Source organism: Bison bison, unplaced genomic scaffold, assembly GCF_000754665.1.
Source record: "Bison bison bison isolate TAMUID 2011002044 unplaced genomic scaffold, Bison_UMD1.0 scf7180017864254, whole genome shotgun sequence".
In the NCBI taxonomy this organism is placed as follows: Eukaryota; Metazoa; Chordata; class Mammalia; order Artiodactyla; family Bovidae; genus Bison; species Bison bison.
This window is the reverse complement of record NW_011494826.1, coordinates 7,602,521-7,623,086: the sequence shown is the minus strand read 5'-3', so window position 1 is coordinate 7,623,086 and position 20,566 is coordinate 7,602,521. Positions and strand designations below refer to the sequence as shown.

General features: G+C 37.0%; 2 protein-coding genes across 4 annotated transcripts in view; one reads left to right on the top strand and one right to left on the bottom strand.

Moving 5' to 3' along the window:
- Positions 1 to 16,777, bottom strand: part of WDHD1 (WD repeat and HMG-box DNA binding protein 1) — a 53,658-nt gene extending 36,881 nt beyond the window's left edge. For all 3 annotated transcript variants that reach the window (XM_010847718.1, XM_010847719.1, XM_010847720.1), the window contains exons 1-7: positions 16,694 to 16,777; positions 16,374 to 16,466; positions 8,460 to 8,571; positions 3,620 to 3,771; positions 2,230 to 2,341; positions 2,016 to 2,066; positions 898 to 993 (exon numbers count right to left, since the gene is read on the bottom strand). In XM_010847718.1, coding sequence (XP_010846020.1) covers positions 898 to 993; positions 2,016 to 2,066; positions 2,230 to 2,341; positions 3,620 to 3,771; positions 8,460 to 8,571; positions 16,374 to 16,450 — 600 coding nt within the window. In that variant the 5' untranslated portion in view covers positions 16,451 to 16,466; positions 16,694 to 16,777. The remainder of the gene's footprint in view (positions 1 to 897; positions 994 to 2,015; positions 2,067 to 2,229; positions 2,342 to 3,619; positions 3,772 to 8,459; positions 8,572 to 16,373; positions 16,467 to 16,693) is intronic.
- A 43-nt stretch (positions 16,778 to 16,820) lies between these two features.
- The window catches only part of SOCS4 (suppressor of cytokine signaling 4), a 15,817-nt gene continuing 12,071 nt past the window's right edge, over positions 16,821 to 20,566 (top strand). Inside the window, exon 1 of the mRNA XM_010847717.1 lies at positions 16,821 to 17,148. The gene's annotated coding sequence lies outside the window, so the exon portion shown is untranslated. The remainder of the gene's footprint in view (positions 17,149 to 20,566) is intronic.

Below are 20,566 nucleotides of genomic sequence, written 5' to 3'. Positions count from 1 at the left end.
ATAAAATAAGTAAATAAAATGAATAAATAAAACAGAAACAGACTCACAGATAAATAGAACAAATTAGTGGTTACCACTGAGAAGAGAGGCGAAGTGCAAAAGAGGGGTTAGAGATTGAGAAGTACAAACTATACTGTATAAAATAAATAAGCTAAAAGGATATATTGCACAGGGGATGCGGCCAATATTTTATGTAACTTTAAATGGAATACAATCTACAAAAATTCTGAATCACTATTGTACATCTGATACTAACATAACATTGTAAATCACCATTCCTCAATAAATAAGTAACTTAGAAAAAAGAATGGGATAAATTTTTTTCTAAAGTTTTCTTTTACTCTTCTGGGTAGCATGTTTCTCTTTATTTGGCTTTTACACATTTTTTGGAGTTTACTCCAAGTTATTTTATCTTTTCCCACCATATTTTCTAAATGGCTGCTGTTTGTATACAGGACTGTTACTGGTTTCATAATTTTGCTTCCAACTACCTGACTGAATTTTCATATCTGTAATATTTTTCCCTCAGTTGATTTTCTTGAGATACAAGCATTTTCTTGTATACATTCTCCTTCTCTTCTTTCAAATGTCTCATATCCTTCCATTGTCTAACTGTATCAGCAAGTATCCCCAAAATGTTAAACACTAGTAGTAAAAGTTGACATAACAAGACTGTTTCCATAGTTTCATTTAGAAAAATAAAGGGAAAAAAATAGAAAAAAAGACAAAAGTTGAAATGTTTCTTAAAACTTTTTAATAATGATTAATTGGCTTTTAGCTCTAAAATTTATAGAATAAATGAAATAGTTACAATTAAAAAAACTATTCTTACACTCAAAGACAACAAGGACCAAAACATATAAATAAAACAAAGGTTGAAAAATAAGAGTCACTCACCTTCCCACTTTTTGGCTGCCAAGCAAGTCTGCAGATTGATTTTGCATTTACCACATCATTGCATTTTTGTAGCAATGGCCAACTAATAGGACATGTCTGATTAAAAAAAAAAAAACAGGAAAATCTAAGTCTTCTGACTGAAAAATAATCATTTTAAATAAATAAAAATGCAAAATAAAATGCAAAATAAAAATTTGTTTCCCTTTATGAAAACTCTCCCCAAAAGATAAGCAGCACCAAATACATTTAATAAGTGGTTTCTTCAAACTGATATATCACTCAGAAAAAAGCAACTTAATTCACTTTAACCTAATTATAATACAGTATTCGATTTACCTAAGTTCCTTTAAGTTTTTCAGAATTACAAAGCGCACGAGTCTTAAATAATTAACTCAATAAGAGTATTTCCTATGTAGAAGAAGCAAACAATATACTCACTGAATAAACACAAAAACCCCCAGTACATTAAAATCTTAAAGTAATTATGAAAAGAAACTTGAGAGATCTACTGTAAAATGTCAAGCTGTCAAAATCAATTCTTTTAAATAGTTCAAACATGAGGGAAGGGACTGTGGCTATGAGCTGAAATGTATCTGTAGGGGATGTTTTTCTCATCAGCCACATCATCCCCACAAATGCCAAGCCTTCTCTGATTGCCTCAGGAAGAATTAATTGTTCCTTCTGCCGATCCAGAAAGCACTTTCTTCATACCTCTTTTAAAACTACTATCAGGCTGGGTTAGAATAAATTGTGTGACTCTCCAAATCAAGTGTGGCCCATGTCTTATTTTTGAATCCCCAACATCTAGGGACCAAAATATGGTAATTAGTTTGTAAATATATAATGATCAAATTTCCCTTACTGACTTACCAAACCTAAAAATGAAATATAAATCTATAATTTCCTTTGTGATTGGGTACAAAATCAATTAGTCTTCAACATATTTATTTTTGAATAGATTACTGTGGAATTCAATCACAAAACCAGTATTTTATGCTACTGAAGAGAAATGAACTATGAAGGAAAAGAATTACTAATTTGGCCCAATAATACATTATGTAACACCCAATATATGAACAAATAGGCAAACAGTTTTAAATTCAAATTGATGAGTTTACCTGATCTGAAATTTGCCACACTTTGACAGATCCATCACAACTAGATGATGCCTGCAGGAATAAAACAATAGATTTCTCTATAGTTAGAGCCATAATACTATATGGAAACTGGTTCAAACAGGCTTATATCAATTGCATGAAATTTTATGCTAATTTTCTTACAGCTTTAAACATATTCACCAAAAAATGCAAAAAGAGGAGAAAAAATGATTACCAGAAAGATGTCCTTAGGGTCAAAGGAAAGACTTAAAACAGGGGCATCATGTCCTCGAAATGTTTTCTGTTGGCTGCAATCCATCACATCCACAATTTTGACTAGAAAGTCACTAAGAACAAAAAGAGTAATGTATATCAATAAATATCAATGCAAAAGGCTCTCAAAAGCTATGACCCAAATATTTCAAAAAACACAAGAGTAAATGCCATCATTTCTTTGTAGCAACATGTGAAATCTGGCATGCATATCTAATAACTTATCTTTTAGTTTTGCTCTATGCTGCTGCTGCTAAGTTGCTTCAGTCGTGTCCGACTCTGTGCGACCCCATAGACGGCAGGCAGCCCATCAGGCTCTCCCGTCCCTGGAATTCTCCAGGCAAGAACACTGGAGTGGGTTGCCATTTCCTTCTCCAGTGCATGAAAGTGAAGTCACTCAGTCGTGTCCGACTCTTCGCGACCCCATGGACTGCAGCCTATCAGGCTCCTCCGTCCACGGGATTTTCCAGGCAAGAGTACTGGAGTGGGTTGCCACTGCCTTCTCCTTCTGCTCTATAAAGATGCTATAAAACATAACTCAAGGTTTCCTATATGTTAAATACAAATACTTTTAGGAAGTGGCTTCCTTAGTTAAATCTTAAGCTTCTATTATTTGCTAATCTAATTACGGTAATAATCACTTTTAAAGGCACTATGCCAGCACTGCTCTCGTGGTCCAGTGGTTAAGAATCTGCCTTGCAATGCAAAGGACACTGGTCTGACCCCTGGTCTGGAAAGATCTCAAATGCTGTGCAGCAATTAAGCCCTCGAGCCACAACTACCCACACCGAACTACTAAAGCCCACTCGCCCTAGAGCCCACGCTCTGCAACAAAAGAAGCCGCCACGATGAGAAGTACACACATCCCAACAAACAGCCGCCCCTGCTTGCCACAACCAGAGAAAGCCGATGTTCTGCCACAAAGACCCACGATAGCCAAAAAATTAAGTAAATCTTTAAAAAAAAAAAAAGGCACTAGGCCTTTTACTCCAACTCAGCAATTCACCAATTACACTTTCTTCCTATGACAAATAAGCATCAAGAGAAACAAAAATCCTAACTGTACAGTGTAGGTTCTACCTAAAATAATTTTTTAAATTTTGTATCCAACTATCATCTTTCCTCAGTCTTTTCCAATATTTACTTAGTAGGCTGTCAACAAAGCAATATACCTCAATTCACAAAGAAGCACAAGTTTATCAAAAACCTTTACCAGAAAAAAAGACTAAAATATAATAATTAAGTAACAACAACAAAGAAGGACCAGAGTCCTGAAAATGTTACCCTGAGTCCAATGAATGAGGCCATTTTGTTCTAGTATTATTTCATTTTCTGATACCAAAGAGCCTTACCTAGATCCAGCAGCAATTTTTGTACCATCCCCATTAAAGACCACATGGTTTGCATTTGTGGTGAAGCGAGTCAATATTCCATCCGGAACTCCTTCAGGAAATGTGTGCACTTGAATAGTATTGTTAGATACTGCAGTGACCAATTTTCCACTCTAAAAGAAAAATAAAAGAAACACTGGTAAAAATGAATTAATTGGGAGTCCCTCGGTAGTTAAATATCCTGTAAAAAACAACAACAACAACAAAAAATTTACAAATGTAATCCATGTTAAGAGAAAAATAGTCACACAATGTACAACTTTTCTGAAATAGCTATTGGTGAGAAAAACTTATCTGCTGTCTTTAGAAAATTTAATTCCCCCTTCATCAGCCCAACTTTTAGCCTCTGATTTTTCTTGTACTTCTGCCAAGAAAAATAATTAAATAGTGTTTCATGGATTCCCAAATGTCACAAAAAAAGAGACTCTGAAAGAAAACATAGCCAGTCTCAATGAGGGAACAGCACAATGGACACACTATCAGTGCTGCCCTGCTTCCGGAAAACAAACATCAGATGTCTTTTTGGAATAGGGTGAAGTCTAAATGCAGAATTCACTGCTCCCTTTTTTTTAAGCACGCCACGTAGCAGGCAGGATCTTAGTTCCCTAACTAGGCATTGAACCCAGGTCCCCTGTAATGGAAGTGTAGTGTTTATTTAGTATTATAAAAACACCTGTATACATAGAAAATTTTAGGATCTGAATATGATCAGCAGACACTGTTGCTCTGCAGAGCTTTTAGCTAAGAATCATAAAAGGTTAAGGATCTGCCCTACCACCTTAATTTTTATTACTTATCCAGGAAGAATTAAGTCCTGATGGGTGACTCATAGTCTACCAACCCCACACACAATTTAAAATATCATATGGTCAATTTTTTAATTTATATTAAATAATAACTGCCAAAAGACTCAAGTTTGTTAATGAACTTACTTTATCCTACAGCAATAGGTCTTAGCCATATTTGCATACTTAGGACCTCTCAGCTTATCTGCAGCCTCTGCTCCCATTCTAATGGGAAAAGAACCTGGTAATACAATGGCAAGTTACCATACAGCAGTATTTGGGGAGATGTATCCATCTGTTCAAACAACGGTACAGCCAATTCAAATTTGAACTGTGATAAACACCTCTGAGTTCAATTACTGGAACACTGGTGAAAAATACTGTTTATGCCTGTTTGCAACTACTGTATATAATTAAAAACCCACAATAAACTAAATTGATAATGTTGAAGATAAGCTAACAATAATTTAAATGTGAAAACAAGAAGAGAATTAACAAAAAACTATAACCAACTCAACACAACACTGATGGTGCAAAGTGTTCTTTGGCCAAACTGTTAAAACACCAACTATTTATTTATGTGCATGGGCAGAAATTCTGCAACCTGCCTATTCTTTACTTTGCAGACAGATTTCTTTGTAGAATACTAAGCATCCTCAGTTATCTCCAGTAAAGAATCTTGGTAGTTCTTTAACACAACTTTAACTAGCCCTCTATTCATGTGAAAATGTTAAAATACATAACTACACTAACTCCCTTGCAAGGCCGGAATAAAGGCCTTGCTCTGAAGTCATTTTCAAACAAATCTATTAGGAAATCAACTCACTACCAGTATATAATGTCAACTAGTAAAAATGAAAGAAAAAAAAGAAACCATTCAAAGGATCAGAGCTGTGTTCTGGATCAGGTCAAGACTATTCTTTTTCTTGGTACATAGGAAGGAAGGAACCCCAGTAAAGGATGACTTGGGCCTATTGTGTTCCTTACTAGCCATCTGACCTTCCTCTGAGCTTTGATTTTCCCAGAGAAAAAAAGGACACTGTAAAATGTAAAAAAGACACTGTAAAAAAAATACTAAGCAATTACTAACAATAGTTAACTACTCACAGATACATTGATATATCCCACTTTTACTATTTTGAGGGTGGTACTCTTTTTCTGCTTTGTTCTCAATTAAAGCACCTAATTATATTTTCCTTATAACCAATTATGCTTTAAATGAAATACATTGCAAAACTGTCAACTTTGCATGGCTATTTGGAAACATCTTTTCATTGAAGTATTGGGTTACCAAAAAGTTCATTCAGGCTTTTATTTACTTGAGACAGCTAAAGCTTAGGCGGGTTTATAGGGAGTCCAAGGACCCTCAAGGAGGAGGAGAAGACCAACATTCTATACATTCTTTTGCCTTAAAGCATCTAGTCACATAGACTCCACAAACAATACATCTTGCTCATGTGTATGTTTTTTTCTTCTTTTTTTAACTCCATGTTAATGATTATAATGGTAACCACATATCTTGTCTGAGAACCTGTTTTTCCCTCAAGACTTACACAGTGAAAATATATCTAGCCCAAGGACATGTTGTAGGAATACATCCCCCCTAGCTAATCCTGTGCTGGTGTTATCTCAAGAGTATGTTATGGGGGGAAAAAGGTCCAATAGAGCTTTTACAACCTTGAAAAAGTTTTTTGATTTATTCTTGGTGACTAATTAAAAGTATGTAACGCTCTGCTCAAACTGATGACAAGGGTATTTTCTCTACCTCCTTCTGATGTCTACGTCAGAAACTCTCTCTGCTCCTTTTCAATAAACTCTCTTTGCCACAAGCCTTGAGTGATTTCTGTTATTTCCATGAGGAATTCCTCTCCCCACAAGAGCCATGAGCTAGGTAGAACATGGCCTGCACTCTGTGGCTTCACCACATCAGGACTGATTTTGTCTCATTATGGAAAACCAGAATGAACTCTGAGGCCAACCCTACACGGCCAACCCTATACTATAAATTCCATTCCTAAAGCCAAACATTTTAGCACTTAACATGGGACGTCTAGTGGGCCGAATGATGTTGATGCTCAGTCCCTAAGCTCTGTCTGACTCTTTGCGACCCCATGGATTGCAGCACACCAGGCTTCTCTGTCCTCCACTATCTCCCAGAGTTTGCACTGCTCAAATTCATGTCCACCAACTTCGTGAGGCTATCTAACCATCTCATCCTCTGCCATCCCCCTCTCCTTTTGCTGTCAATCTTGCCCAGCATCAGGGTCTTTTCCAATGAGTCCACTCTTTGCATCAGGTGGCCAAAGTATAGGAGTTTTAGCTTCAGCATCAGTTCTTCCATTGACTATTCAGGATTGATTTCCTTTAGGATTGACTGATTTGATCTCTTTATAGTCCAAGGGACCCTCAAGTCTTCTGCAGATCATAATTTTAAAGCATCAGTTCTTCAGTGTTCAGTCTTCTTTATGGTCCAACTCTCACATTAGTACATGGCTATTGGAAAAATCATAGCTTTGACTCTATGGACCTTTGATTATATGCCTGTTTTTGAATATGCTCTTTAGGTTTATCATAGTTTTCCTTCCACAAGCAAAAGCATCTTTTAATTTCATGGCTGCAGTCACCATTGCAGTGATTTTGGAGCCCAAGAAAAGAAAATTTGTCACTGCTTCCACTTTTTCCACTTCCATTTGTCATGAAGTGATGGGACCAGATGCCACGATCTTAAGTTTCTTTAGTGTTGAGTTTCAAGCCAGTTTTTTCAATCTCCTCTATCACACTCATCAAGAGCTCTTTAGTTTCTTTTCACTTTCTGCCATTAAAGTTGTATGATCTGCATCCTGCTTATCTGAGGCTGTTGATATTTCTTCCGGCAATCTTGATTCCAGCTTGGGATTCATCCAACCCAGCATTTCGCATGATATACTCTTCATGGAAGTTTAAGCAGGGTGACAATATATAGCCTTGTACTCCTTTCCTAATTTCGAACCAGTTGTTCCATGTCTGGCTCTAACTGTTGCTTCTTGACTTGCATACAAGTTTCTGAGTAGACAGGTAAGGTGGTCTGGTATTCCCAACTCTTTAGGAATTTTCCAGATTGCTGTTATCCACACAGTCAAAGTCATTAGTGTAGTCAATGAAGCAGAAGTAGATGCCTTTCTGAACTCCCTTGTTTTCTCCATGATCCAACAAGTGTTGGCAATTTGATCTCTGGCTCCTCTGCCTCTTCAAAACCCAGTTTATACACATCTGGAAGTTCTCGGTTCATATACTGTCAAAGCCTAGCTTGAAGGATTTTGGGCATAACCTTGCTATGATTTAGCTCATATTTAATGTACAACAGTCATTTATATTTTTCTCCTGGGAAGATATTTTCTATCCTATATGACTACTTAAAAAAGAATATGTAAATAAGACCATCTCATCTACCTTAATGAGTCTAGGTTTGAAAAATATATGAATTCTATAGAAAGATTCTTTTTTCTATCCAAATACAATACACTTAACTCAAAATTCATTAAAAATAAAAACTCAGATACTTAGTTTGCAAAGTCCTTCTGAAAACATAGCTCCATTCTCCAAGGAACCTATATCTCATTCCCATATTTACTTTAAATAAAACATTAGAAATACGAAATAAGTCTGTATCTTGAAGTTAATGAAACAGTCCTTTTTTCCAGTACAATTTCTCAAGTTAGTGAGCTAAAATTTTGAAAATATATTGTTAATTTTCAAAGGAAAACAGGAACATTTAAAACTCTAAAGATAAGGTATAATTTCTTGCTTATATTTTAACTGGCTCACTGTCACTATCCATTAATCACCTTTTATAAACCACTCAGATTTTACCTGTAAAAATGTTAGGCAAATTATGGCATTATTACACATTTTAAAATATTATTTCATAAGAGAAATAAAAAATGTATCTGCATTCAGAACTTCTATAAAAATATTTTTCATCCAAACATCACATGGCAGTGTCATTTCATATCAATTGCTGTAATTGTTTTTAATACCTTTAAAGCACATGAATATGCTTTTTCTCCAACATTAATGGACTTAGGGTCATCATCATCCAAATCTTCCCAAATCCTCACATCACCATCACTTCCACAAGTTACAATACAGCTGTGAAGGAAACACACTCATTAAAAAGTCACCCAGTTTTAGGTTTATTAATTTTTTTGGAATGCTACTTTATCTCTTTTTTAATTAAATCAAGGTAACAGCCAATGTTTCCTTATTTTATATACATTAACCTCAATAACAAGGACTGTTAACTTCTCATTCTATAAAATAAATGTAAGTTTATGTTCTCTACAGTTTCTCCTTGGCATAAAATTATTTAGATATCTGCAATAATGTAAGAAAAGTGAAACATGTAATCTCTGTAACAACAGGGACAGGGACCAGGTCTACTTTGCTTACCATTGTGCCTACAGCACAAAGCAGTCTATGACAGAAGCTTTGATAAATGTTGAATGAATAAATGGATGAATGCAAAAGCTCAATTATCCAAAGCTGATTATTCAAGTGGCTATCTGTCATCTCTCAAATCTTATTTTCTGAGTGCTGTTATTCATTTGTTATGTCCTCTCTAGACACAACAGTAAATAAAATACAAAAATAAAATGGTAAATGGCAAAGAGTAGTCATATAAAAAACTATGGATGGAGGCTTCCCTGGTGGCTCAGTGGTAAAGAAGCCACCTACCAATGCAGGAGACACAGGTTTGATCCCTGATCTAGGAGGAACCCACATGCAGCAGAGCAACTAAGCCCATGCACTACAACTACTGAGCCTGTGCTCCAGAGCCCAGGAGTGCCACTCTACTGAGTTCATACTGAGCATACTGAAGCCCATGCTCCTCAACAAGAGGGCTCCACAATGAGAAGCCTGTGCACCACAACTAGAGTAGCTCCTACTTGTAACAACCGGAGAAAAGCCCACACAGCAATGAAGACCCAGCACAGCCAAAAATAAAAACAAAACTATGGATGTTCAGAAGAAAAAAATTAATTTCCACTTGGAAAGTCAGAAGGGTTCATAAGAAAAGGACAGGTAGGACTGGATATGCTGAGATTGGTAAAAAGGACAGTTTCAAACAGACAATACTACATTAATCAAAATAAGAAATTAGTAAAGCACAGGGGAGTTTACATGGAGCAGGCATGCCAGGAAACTGAGGGGGAAAAAAGCAGATTGACTTTAACACCAGAGTAAGGAGTTTGGATTTGGTTCTATAAGAAATAAATAAGAGGACTATAAGTCCCAGTTTGTCCTGGACATTCTTGATTTATGCACCCAGCTGATTTGGCATTTATCCTATTTTTTTGCTTTAAAATATATTAGTATTAGTTGCATTAAAATATGTCCTAATTTTTCACTTTAAAACACATTAGTACTAGTTGTATCAAAATTGGTGAATTTGACAGACGTCTTTTCCCTTTCAGTTTCTGCCATGATCTTGTTTGTGGTGTAACAAGTGCCATGAACAGAGTTCTCACCTCAACATTTAGGTAAATCTGCAAGACAACCACTGATAATCCATCTCTCCCTCTCCAACCCTTTCTTGATATAACATAACACCTCTTTTCAAAGACAACAGGTGTTAACTGATAAAAAAATTTTTAATGTTTTGTCACCAACTTTTTTACAAAAAAATTGTCTTGAAAGTTTTTGAATAGTAGTATGTTACAGATCTATTAAAAAGAACAATTTGCCAATCACTAAATAATTAAAAAAAACTGTACTTTATTTTGAAACCCTTCTTCCCATTCTCAAAGGTGTCCTAGGTTAGATGATAAATGAAGAAATCCACAATAAGTTTTTAAGCCAAGGACTAATTCTATCACACCTTTATCCTCTCTCCCACAGCAATGCTCTTTCCCTAATCTAACCACCCCTTCCTAACCCTTCCAGTGGGCCTCATGAGAGTCATGGTCAGGCACCAGCAAAATCAGCTTTTTTCTGAACATTCCTCTGAGAACACTGCTTCCTCTTCAGCCCTCTTAAGTGGTGGCTGACTTCTTTTCTATATCCATCCCTCTGGGACCCCACGTTATTACCCCGTCCATTCTATCGCCACACCCTACTCTTAGGGAAAAAAAAAAGCCTGAAACTGTCATCAGACCAGCTACAAATTCTTCAAGAGAAATCCCTTGTTCCCTAACGATTTTTAGCAGAAGGCTCCTTATTATTCTCTAACACTATTCCTACTGCAATTCTGTATTTTCAATATCCATGTAGATGAAACCTCCTGATACTTGATCTTGTCCTCTATCCCATGTCAGACTCAAATTTTGTCTTTATCAACACTGCAATTGGTTCATAATCTGTTTCAAGCATCTTAATCACTTATTGTTTCACCTTATACCCTTAATATCCTAACTCCAACAATTTTTAAATTCTATCACAAGTCTATCTACAACCTAATGAAAGTACCTTTCCACTGTTTCTCATTCCTTCAAATTCTCACATACCTCCTAATCTAGTTCAGATTCACATTGTCACTAAAATGAATTCTTTGTGTTACACTCAAATAAATCCTTTGGCTTTCACTTTGTCTACCCAAAAAAAAACCCAACCCAGGTTAAACATCCAACTCACTGCCTATTAATAAATTTGCACTTACAGAACTAAATAGAACTGAAGGAAACACAGAACTAGATTATTTCATCCCAGTCTAAATTCGTAACTATTAATTTGAATTAGGCCTTTAGTGCTGCCCTGTAATCCAATTACATTTCCCTAGTTCATTCAACTTACCTTCTCTACTAACCATCTATCTCATATCTACTCCTCTTTCTTCAAACCTCTACCTCCTATCCATTCTCAACTAATGACTTTCCTATTTCACTCAGAAAACAGAAACAGTCTACAGAAATTATCCACATGTTCTCCACATTCATTCTAGGTGCTCCTTTCCTCTATTTATAAAACTGACCGTGCTCCTATCTCTGGCCAATCCCTACTGCTTTTTACTCTACCATAGTGCCTCTCTTCCACTCAAAGACCATAGCCAGTCTCCTTCTTTTTATTCTAATATTGGCTTAACCCTCTTTTGGGTCCTCTCCACTGAAACATATGCTGTAATCTTTCTCACCTTAAAAGATCACCTTTCCTGACTTCACATTCCTATTCCACTACTCTTATTCTTTAAGTATCATCCTCATAAACTCCAATCCTTTTCTATTCTCCTAAATCATTGTAACAAAGCTTTTATTCTTACCACTCCATTAAAAAACAAAACAAATGAAAATACTCTCAACTTGACCCACCAGCAGAATTTGCCATAGTGTATTTCCTCCTCCTTAAAATATTTATTTGGCTTACTGATACCATTCTTGTCTCTTGATTTTCTACTTTTCTTGCAATCCCTTCTTATCTCTTTGGCTACACCTCCTTCTCCTTCTTCCTATCCTAATATTCTGGAGTGCCCAGGGCTTAGACCTACAATCTCTTAAAAAAAAATACATTCACTCCCTCCCTAGATGATTCCATCCAAGTTCACAGCATTAAATATCATTTACATATTGTCAACTCCCACATTGAGATTTCCAGCCGGGACCTCCATCCTTTACTTTTTCTAATTCATATTCAGTACTCCCATTTCATTTATGATTTCTAATTTCTCTTTTTTGGTTGTTGTTCTTTCTCAAACCTTTATCAAATGTAGTATTTGTATACCTATATATATATGTAGTATGTATAACATATATATTAGAAAACTTATGAATTTTTGTCTAAAAATTTATGACATTTTGATTCCACTTGTTTGACTAAGTATGTATAGAATACTAGATTTCTAATTTATATTCACTCAAAACTTTGATATAGTTCCATTTACTCTAGCATCTAGTATTAGTGAAAAAAGTCTATAAAGCTTATTATCTCAGTGATTTAAAAAAAAATTCTGAATGAGGCTTGAAACTTCTAATCCAATTCTGAGAATATAAAGACATACTATGTTGTAAAAAAAATAAATAAATAACATGTGACATAGTATTATAAAGCACAAATTTTGTTCAAATTTCACAAAATTTTATGCTAGTGTCCATTATTTGTTTTCATGCCTTATTCAAGATTCTACATTGTATTTAGTTGCGTTGAACAGCTTCAGCTACGTGCAACAAATTCTGATAAATTCTCTTTTCATTTGTACTCTTATAAATATTTTCTAATTTTCCTTATTATGGCCTCTTAGATACACCCATCATTTAAAAGTGGACAATTTCCAAATACACGGGGTTTTTTAAGTATTTTTGATATTAACTTCTCATTTAAATGCTTTCTTCTCTGTAATCACCCTCTTGTGTTTTTTTCAGTCTTTTAACTTTATTGAGGCTTTCAATGGCTTAAGTCAAAGGTCTTTCTTGGTAAATGCCACATTGCACTCGAAAATATGCGGGTTATTTTCAAATATCTTTTGATATGACTTCTAACATAATCCCACAGTGATGAGAACAGACTCTATACGATTTGAAAACTTCAGACCATGTAATTTTTGTACCTTGTTTTATGTCCCTGGATATGTTCCTGTGTCTCCAGTTTACAGTCTATGTGAATTTGAATAGAATTTGTATCCTGCTGTTGTGTGAAAATAGTATAAATCTTAACTTATGTTGAATTGGTTCAAAGTGCTTTTCAGGTCTACTATATACTTCTACTTTTCTGTCTATTCATCCTATTATTTTTTGAGAGTTTGATATTGAAAATCCAACTAAAATCTTAATTTATCTACTTAAAAAAATAACTGTAATACATAGAGGAACTATGTTATTTTGTTCTGTATTTTCCAAGTCTGCTGTAAATGTATTATCATAGTCTCATAATTAAAAAAAAACCCGACTCCTTTCCAAGGTGATCTCATCCAAGTTTATAGCGTTAAATATCATTTACGTATTGACAATCCCCACACTGAGATTTCCAGTCAGGACCACAATTCTGAATTCCAAGAGCTATCACCTAAAGATGCAGATTTCTATCTCAACCTCAGGTTTCTTCTCAGAGCTTTAGACCCATTTATCTAACTGCCAGGTGGCAATGGGGTTAAGAATCCACCTGTCAATGCAGGAGATGCAGAAGACACAGACTTGATCCCTGGGTCGGGAAGATTCCCTGAAAAATGAAACTGCAACCCACTCCAGTATTCTTGCCTGGAAAAATTCCAGGATAGAGAAGCCTGGCAGGTTACAGTCCATGGGGTCGCAAAGAGTTGGACACAACTGAGGGAAGTACTAAATCTCCAGCTGGATTTCTCAAAGAAATCTTACACTAATTAGGTTCAAATGCAAACTCACACTCTCCACTTCACAACCTCCGTTTCAAATATGTTTTGCGTTATTTCTGAATAGCCAATTACTTCCCCAAACATCCAGAAACGCAGTTTATCCCAAACACTTCCCTCTCCTTCATCCTTAGTATTTGATCCAGTCTGATGATTTTACCTTTTAAATATCTCCTGAATGCATTCTCTTTTCTCTATACCCATGTCTACTCTAGTCCAAGCTTCCATCACACTCAATGGAACTAATACAGATATCTCCTAACAGTCTCTTTGTATCCACTTCTACTCCTTTTCCATTTCATCCTGTATGTATCTTTTCAAAAATGAGACAGATCACATTTCTTTGCTTCAAATATTTAATACCTTCCTACTGCTTTTAGGATAAAAATTAGATTCCTTAATAAAAAGCCCAGAAGGCCTTGAACCGGATGCCTACTCAATACTCTCACAAATTCAACTCTCATCAATCTCTGCAACACTTTAGCATGGCTAGCTTTCTTTCACTCCTTTAAGAAAAACGTAGTGGGCTTCCCCGATAGCTCAGTTGAATCCGCCTGCAATGCAGGAGACCAGGTTCAATTCCTAGGTTGGGAAGATCTGCTGGAGAAGGGAAAGGCTACCCACTCTAGCACTCTTGGGCTTCCCTTGTGGCTCAGCTGATAAAGAATTTGCCTGCAATGCGGGAGACCTGGGTTCGATCCCTGGGTTAGGAAGATGCCCTGGAGAAGGGAAAGGCTACCCACTCCAGTATTCTGGCCTGGAGAATTCCATGGACTGTATAGTCCATGGGGTCACAAAGAGTCAGATGCGACTGAGCAACTTTCACTTTGACTTTCAAAAACGCTGTGGAATTAACCCCACTGGAACTTTTCAGTGTTCCCTCTCCCTGGAATGCCAATATCACCACCCCACTGCCACCATCATCCATCTCTTTATCCTTCTTAATGCCTACTCAGTCTTCAGATCTCATCTCAAGAAGTACTTCCTCAGAGATCCCTCCCTTCTGAAACTAGGCCAACTTTCCCCTCCTATATGCTTATTACTGCACATATCACTTAATAATTCTAACTGTAATTCTAAATGTATTTTTTGCAATTAATTTGTATTCTGTTTCTGTCAATCTACAAAGACTTTAAGGTCAATGAGGGAAAAGACTGTGCTTTGTTTGCACTATTTTATCTCTAGCACCCAGTGGAGTAGACATGCAATATTTTCTCAGTGAATCAACCAATACAGGAGTGACAGCAGAAGCCACACAACTGGACAGTGCTGCATAGGAATTCAGAAAGCTAAAAGGGAAGATGTGAGAGATATTCACACAGTGAGATATGGGGAAAACACTGTGGCTTATACATGATTTAACTTAAACTCCATACTACTTATATCAACCTGCCTTGCTGCTAAGTCACTTCAGTCATGTCCGACTCTGTGTGACCCCATAGACGGCAGCCCACCAGGCTCCCCCGTCCCTGGGATTCTCCAGGCAAGAACACTGGAGTGGGTTGCCATTTCCTTCTCCAATGCATGAAAGTGAAAAGTGAAAGTGAAGTCGCTCAGTGTCCGACTCTTAGTGACCCCATGGACTGCCGCCTACCAGGCTCCTCCGTCCACGGGATTTTCCAGGCAAGAGTACTGGAGTGGGGTGCCACTGCCAACCTGCCTTACGGCCTGTCAAATATACACTGTACACCTGCTTTAACCGATTAAAAAAAGAATATGTTGAAAAATTAAAATGGACTAATTGTAACTCAGGCATTCAAATTAGAGCTGGGTGGCCATTGTGGATATGGTTTCAAATACATTCCTGAATTGCTGAGAATTTGAATTTTCTGAACTGTATCAGATTCAAGGATATCACCAGCTGTTCTCAAAACAGTATCTGCTAGCAGCTGCCAACTGCAACCTTATAACTATACAATCATACTGGACTCCAACTAATCCTTACTTAACAAGCACCCTTACTTCTTGCCCACACCAATCATAATTCTGACAAACTACTCATGCAATTTTGCAATTTGTGCTGTTATAAGTCTCCTTCATTTTGTAGTTCAACAGAACACAATTCAAGTGCTTCTTTAATCTGCGTCTCCTGGGCTATAGTCTTTAGTTTGGCTCAAGTAAAACTCTTTCCTATTCCGAGTGTAGACTGTTAATTAGGATTATACCCCTCCAAGGGACTAGAATAATCCTGACAAAATATCACAAATTAGGAATCAAGCAGAGGAAATACGTTGGGGCGGGGGAAGCCTATCAAAATGTTTCAAACAGTTTTAAAAAGCAAAGAGTATCACAAAAGGCCCTCCAAAAAGTTTGAATTAAACACTAAATTTGACAATCAGGCAGCTAGCATTCTGGCAAAATAACTAATAATGTGAGATGCATAAAGGGGAATGTGGGGGAAAGCTCTTATCTTTCCAATTCCTCTGGAAGTAAGATTTCACACTCCTTAGCTTTCTTGATATACTAAAACCATGCTGGGCTGAATGACAACAGTAAATCTATGGACGACACATGTGCCATTTTGCATTTCAACCTTATTTCTATGTGGATGAGCCATTTTACGCAGCACTAGTTACATGACAAAGAATAATAACGAATATTCACACCTGAAACCTCGTTTTTGGTTCTCAAAGTACCTTACCTCCCAGAATCATCAAAACAGACATCTGTGTGTCCCTCTGTGTGTCCGTATCTCATGGGCTTCTGTGTGGCAGGCATTTTTTCCTTTACTTATCTGAAAATGTTTTATAAAAGTTAGTATTATTTTAAAGGACAAGAAAGCCGGGGGCTGATCGTAAAGAAGGGAGGTCAGTCTTCTGCGGGACACGCCCTCGGCAGCCCCTTACCCCCACCCGAGGGGCGCAAATAGGATATAGCGAAGGGTCCGTCCGACATAGGCAGGAAGAGAACACGCTTGTCTTCGATGGGCCGCACGGACGAGGCCAGCGAGGGGAGACTCACCTAGAGGACCGAACCTCCACAGCCGAGGAAAGGGACGGGGGAGCGAGCGCCGGCGCCGGCGCTTCCCGCGCTCGGCGTGGTCCCACACTGCGCCTGCGCTGGCCCGCCCACTCCCAGCGCGGTCCAGACCCGGGACGCCGGGCGGTGGCGTCAGCGGCGCGCACGCCGCTCGGGAAAAAGCCGGTTGCTGGGGGAGTGAGGAAGAAAGGGAGGGAGCCGAACACGGAAGTGGTGGCAGTGCCGGCGGAGCAGGTGGAGGCGGTGAGTGCGATGTCTGCGATGAGAACCCGGCACCTCAGGATGGGGGCTTGCAGACCGACAATCGCCTCGTAGGACTTACATGAGGTGCCGGAGTGGCTGGGCCTCCCTTCTCCACCTCAGCGAATACCCAGAGTGATGGCGGTGGTGATGGCGGCAGTTACAAGGATAGCCCCTGTTAAACTGCGTTCCGAGAGGTGAGTGGGGGAAGGGTGGTTTCTGCTTGGCCTTGCCCTCTCGGGGTCTGCTTCTACTTTGCTGGCGCTCCTCACTGGCAGCCATATCCGGGTCCCTGAACGGGTCCAGCCCCTCCTTGGGACCGGGCTAGAGAATGAAATGTCTGGGCTTGTTCTTTAAAGAAAAGGAAGACGAGACCCTTTTCAAGCCTTTAATCTTGGCATCCTCGACGCCTTCATCTTGTCATTTCTATAGCGGTGAAGGAGAGAAGACTTAATCTCAGTTCACGATTCCTGGAGGTGCGGCTGGTACATTAATGCTCGTTCTATAGGACATTGTACATGTGTCCCTTGAAGTAATTCGTGTTTCCCTATTCAGACTCCACCTAAAGTTCAATGAAGTGCATATCTTCTTTTATATCTATAAAAGAAGAGCTAAAGTGTATTGTTGAATACTTCATTGGATCCTTGCAGTCTTTGCTAAGGTCTTGGCCATTAAATTTATGCTTTGGTTGGATCTTCACGATCTCCATGTTGGGAGACCGATCTCTCATGAAAACCTTCACAACTGATATTTTTTTGTGGTACCCACCTTCTAATCTCAGTCGGATTTTGATTATGACATAAGTGAAACGTTTTTCCTTTGTAGAGTTTTCCCCATTGTTTTTCAGTCTAGTTTCATTGGGGAAAGTTGCAAACACATTTAGACAAACCGTGGTATTGTTCTTACCGCGTTGGCATTGTGTAAGGTGTTGCTTTAAGTACTAAGGCTCCAAATGAAGAGTGATTGGCTGAAAAGAACTTGGGATTTGTGGGGAAATAACCAACCTATTGTTTTTACACAAGAGCAAAAGATTCCTGAGATGATTCTTTCCGAGTGACTTAATTTTTGTCCGGAGATGTTTCATTGTTTAGATAGAACGATTTCTAGTTTGTGGTGTTTTTTTTTTTTTTTAATCCAAGTAAATATCATTGCATTGACTATGGGGTTCGAGACTAAGTCCGATAATATATTTCAGTGTAGTACTTTTCAGAGCTCAGCATAAGAAGAATCTGCAAATTTGGAACAAGCTTTGTAGGTATCAAATGCTCTAACTATAAAATCTGTAACACCATGTGACTTTAAAACTATGAATGGTGTTCGCGCTTCTCTCCTTTAACTCTGCCTTAGCAATCAAGCCATTTGATTCATAGGTTAAAGAAAAATGTGTATATGTATATGTTTTGCTTTGTTTTTTTACAGATTTAACATGTATGGAATAAGCTTGGGCCTTAAAGCTGAACAAACCTAGATTTTAATTTTGACTCTCACAGTTACTCGTTGTGTGACCTTGAATATGCTTCTTTACTTTTTCTGAACGTCAGATTCCTCATCTCTAAAATGAAGATGACATCTATTTCCATAGAATTGTTATAGTAGATAGAAGATACTCATGAATGTATAAAAGTAAATTGTCTTGTGTTATTAATGGGGTACTTTGGGTGGGCATTTAATGGTTCATTCAAAATGGAGTTGTTTGAATCACTATTCAGTAAATTTTTTTGGACATTAAAAGGTGTATTCTTGCTTTTGCCAATGTGTTTTCACATTTCCATTTTTCAGTCAAATTTTAAAAAGAATTTTAACGTCTTCAATTAATTCATGATGTTGTTGAGGGAAACAAACATTCAGCTAATACATACAAGACAATGGTGTGGTGATGAAATGTGTATAACTTGAATCTTAGTAAACATTGCCTGGTGATTTAAGATAATGTAGATTTTAAAAAAGAAACCAGTGCTGTTGTCTGCCACTGATGTGGCTGTCAGAGTTTTCCAAATGAATTTATCATAGCAGTGCATGTCTCATAGGAGTGAATAGCTAAATGAACTCACTGTAAATGATGCCAAGGTCGCAGCTTCAGCTGCAGTGAAGGTTAGTTAGCTTTGCTCTGTGGTGACCATTGATACTACCCTTAGGTTCACAAATATTGTTGTTCTCAAGGACAATAGGGTAAGAAAACATGAGTATATTACCATTCTACTGTGGCAGTATTACCTATATAAATAATAATATCACATAATCTTAGTTTATCCAGGAGGCTTATCAATATTGCCTTATGGGAGGAATGTTTAAAATTCCTTTTTAATAAAATATGTATTAGATATAAAAATTATTAATCTTATGAAAGATAAGGTTAGAAGAAGAGAGTAATAACAAAACTGAGAACAGAGTAAAAAAAATATTAAGACAGTTTAGAAATCTGAAGATTTTTGTATCTCTGAAAGTGTCAAACTTACCAGCCTATTTAATTTATTTTGGGGGTAAATAATACTTGCATATGTATAAACTTTTAAGGTATTAAAGTGAATACAGTGAAAGACCTTCTCTCAACCTACCCAATTCCACTGGCTAAGGACAGCTAGTATTTGACTCCTGTGTTGTTACAATGACAGTGGATCCTTACCACCGCAAAATAGATATAATCATTGTTTTATCAATAAAAAAATATCAAGGCTCAGTAAGGTGATGAGTTGTCAGAAGTCACACACCTAACCATGTGTCAGAACTAGAAATAGGTCTTTTACTTCTGATCCAAGTAGTCTGCCAGACTGGCTCTCCAAGTCATAACTGTTGCCATAAAACTTAGAATTTAGTTTTATCAGAATATGAAGGCAATTTTAAGTCTAGAATAACATTATACTAGTTTGTATGTAAAACTTGTTACCTAGGCTTAAATGTAAGCATATATAATTATCATAAAGCCATGAAAAGAAGAATCTATGATCAGTTAAAAGAAAAAAACTTTGCCTACTATTTCTGTTGAAATTGATTTACTAAGCTTGTAAGAAACTACAGATTTTTTATAATTAAGTTTCATTATTTACACCCATAATATTTTTCAAGAACTTGAAACTTTAAAACTTTTTTAAAAAGAGCATGTTTAATATCAGGAGTAAAAGAAAGAGCTTTATGATATTTCAGAAATGATGAAGCATCCTCAGCCTCAGATTTTTGAGATATGTTTTTGTGTGGATTTTCTAGCCTTTTATGTAGCCTGTGTTTCCTTTCATTCTTTTTCCTTATTGCCACTTTCCTAGCTCTTATTTTTTGAAATTAGCTCATTCTACATGGAAGGTTCTGAGAAAACATAACATATTGCAGAATGTAATACATATTCTCATTAAGCTCAATGTATGCTATTTTCATACATTTTAACCCTGGCAGTAAAAACATGAGGCAGCTGGCATTACCCAGATTTAATAATGTGAACACTGAAGCTGAATGAGATTTTAAAACTCAGGAGAGACAGCTAGTAAGTGACAGAGTCTGAATTTTAGATCATGTTTAATGATTTAGCAACTCATGCTATTTCATCTGCACCATGCTTCATTTTTAAATATGATATAGTCAAAAACTAGATTGTTAATTTTTTAGGGACCTTTAAAACTTAAAAAC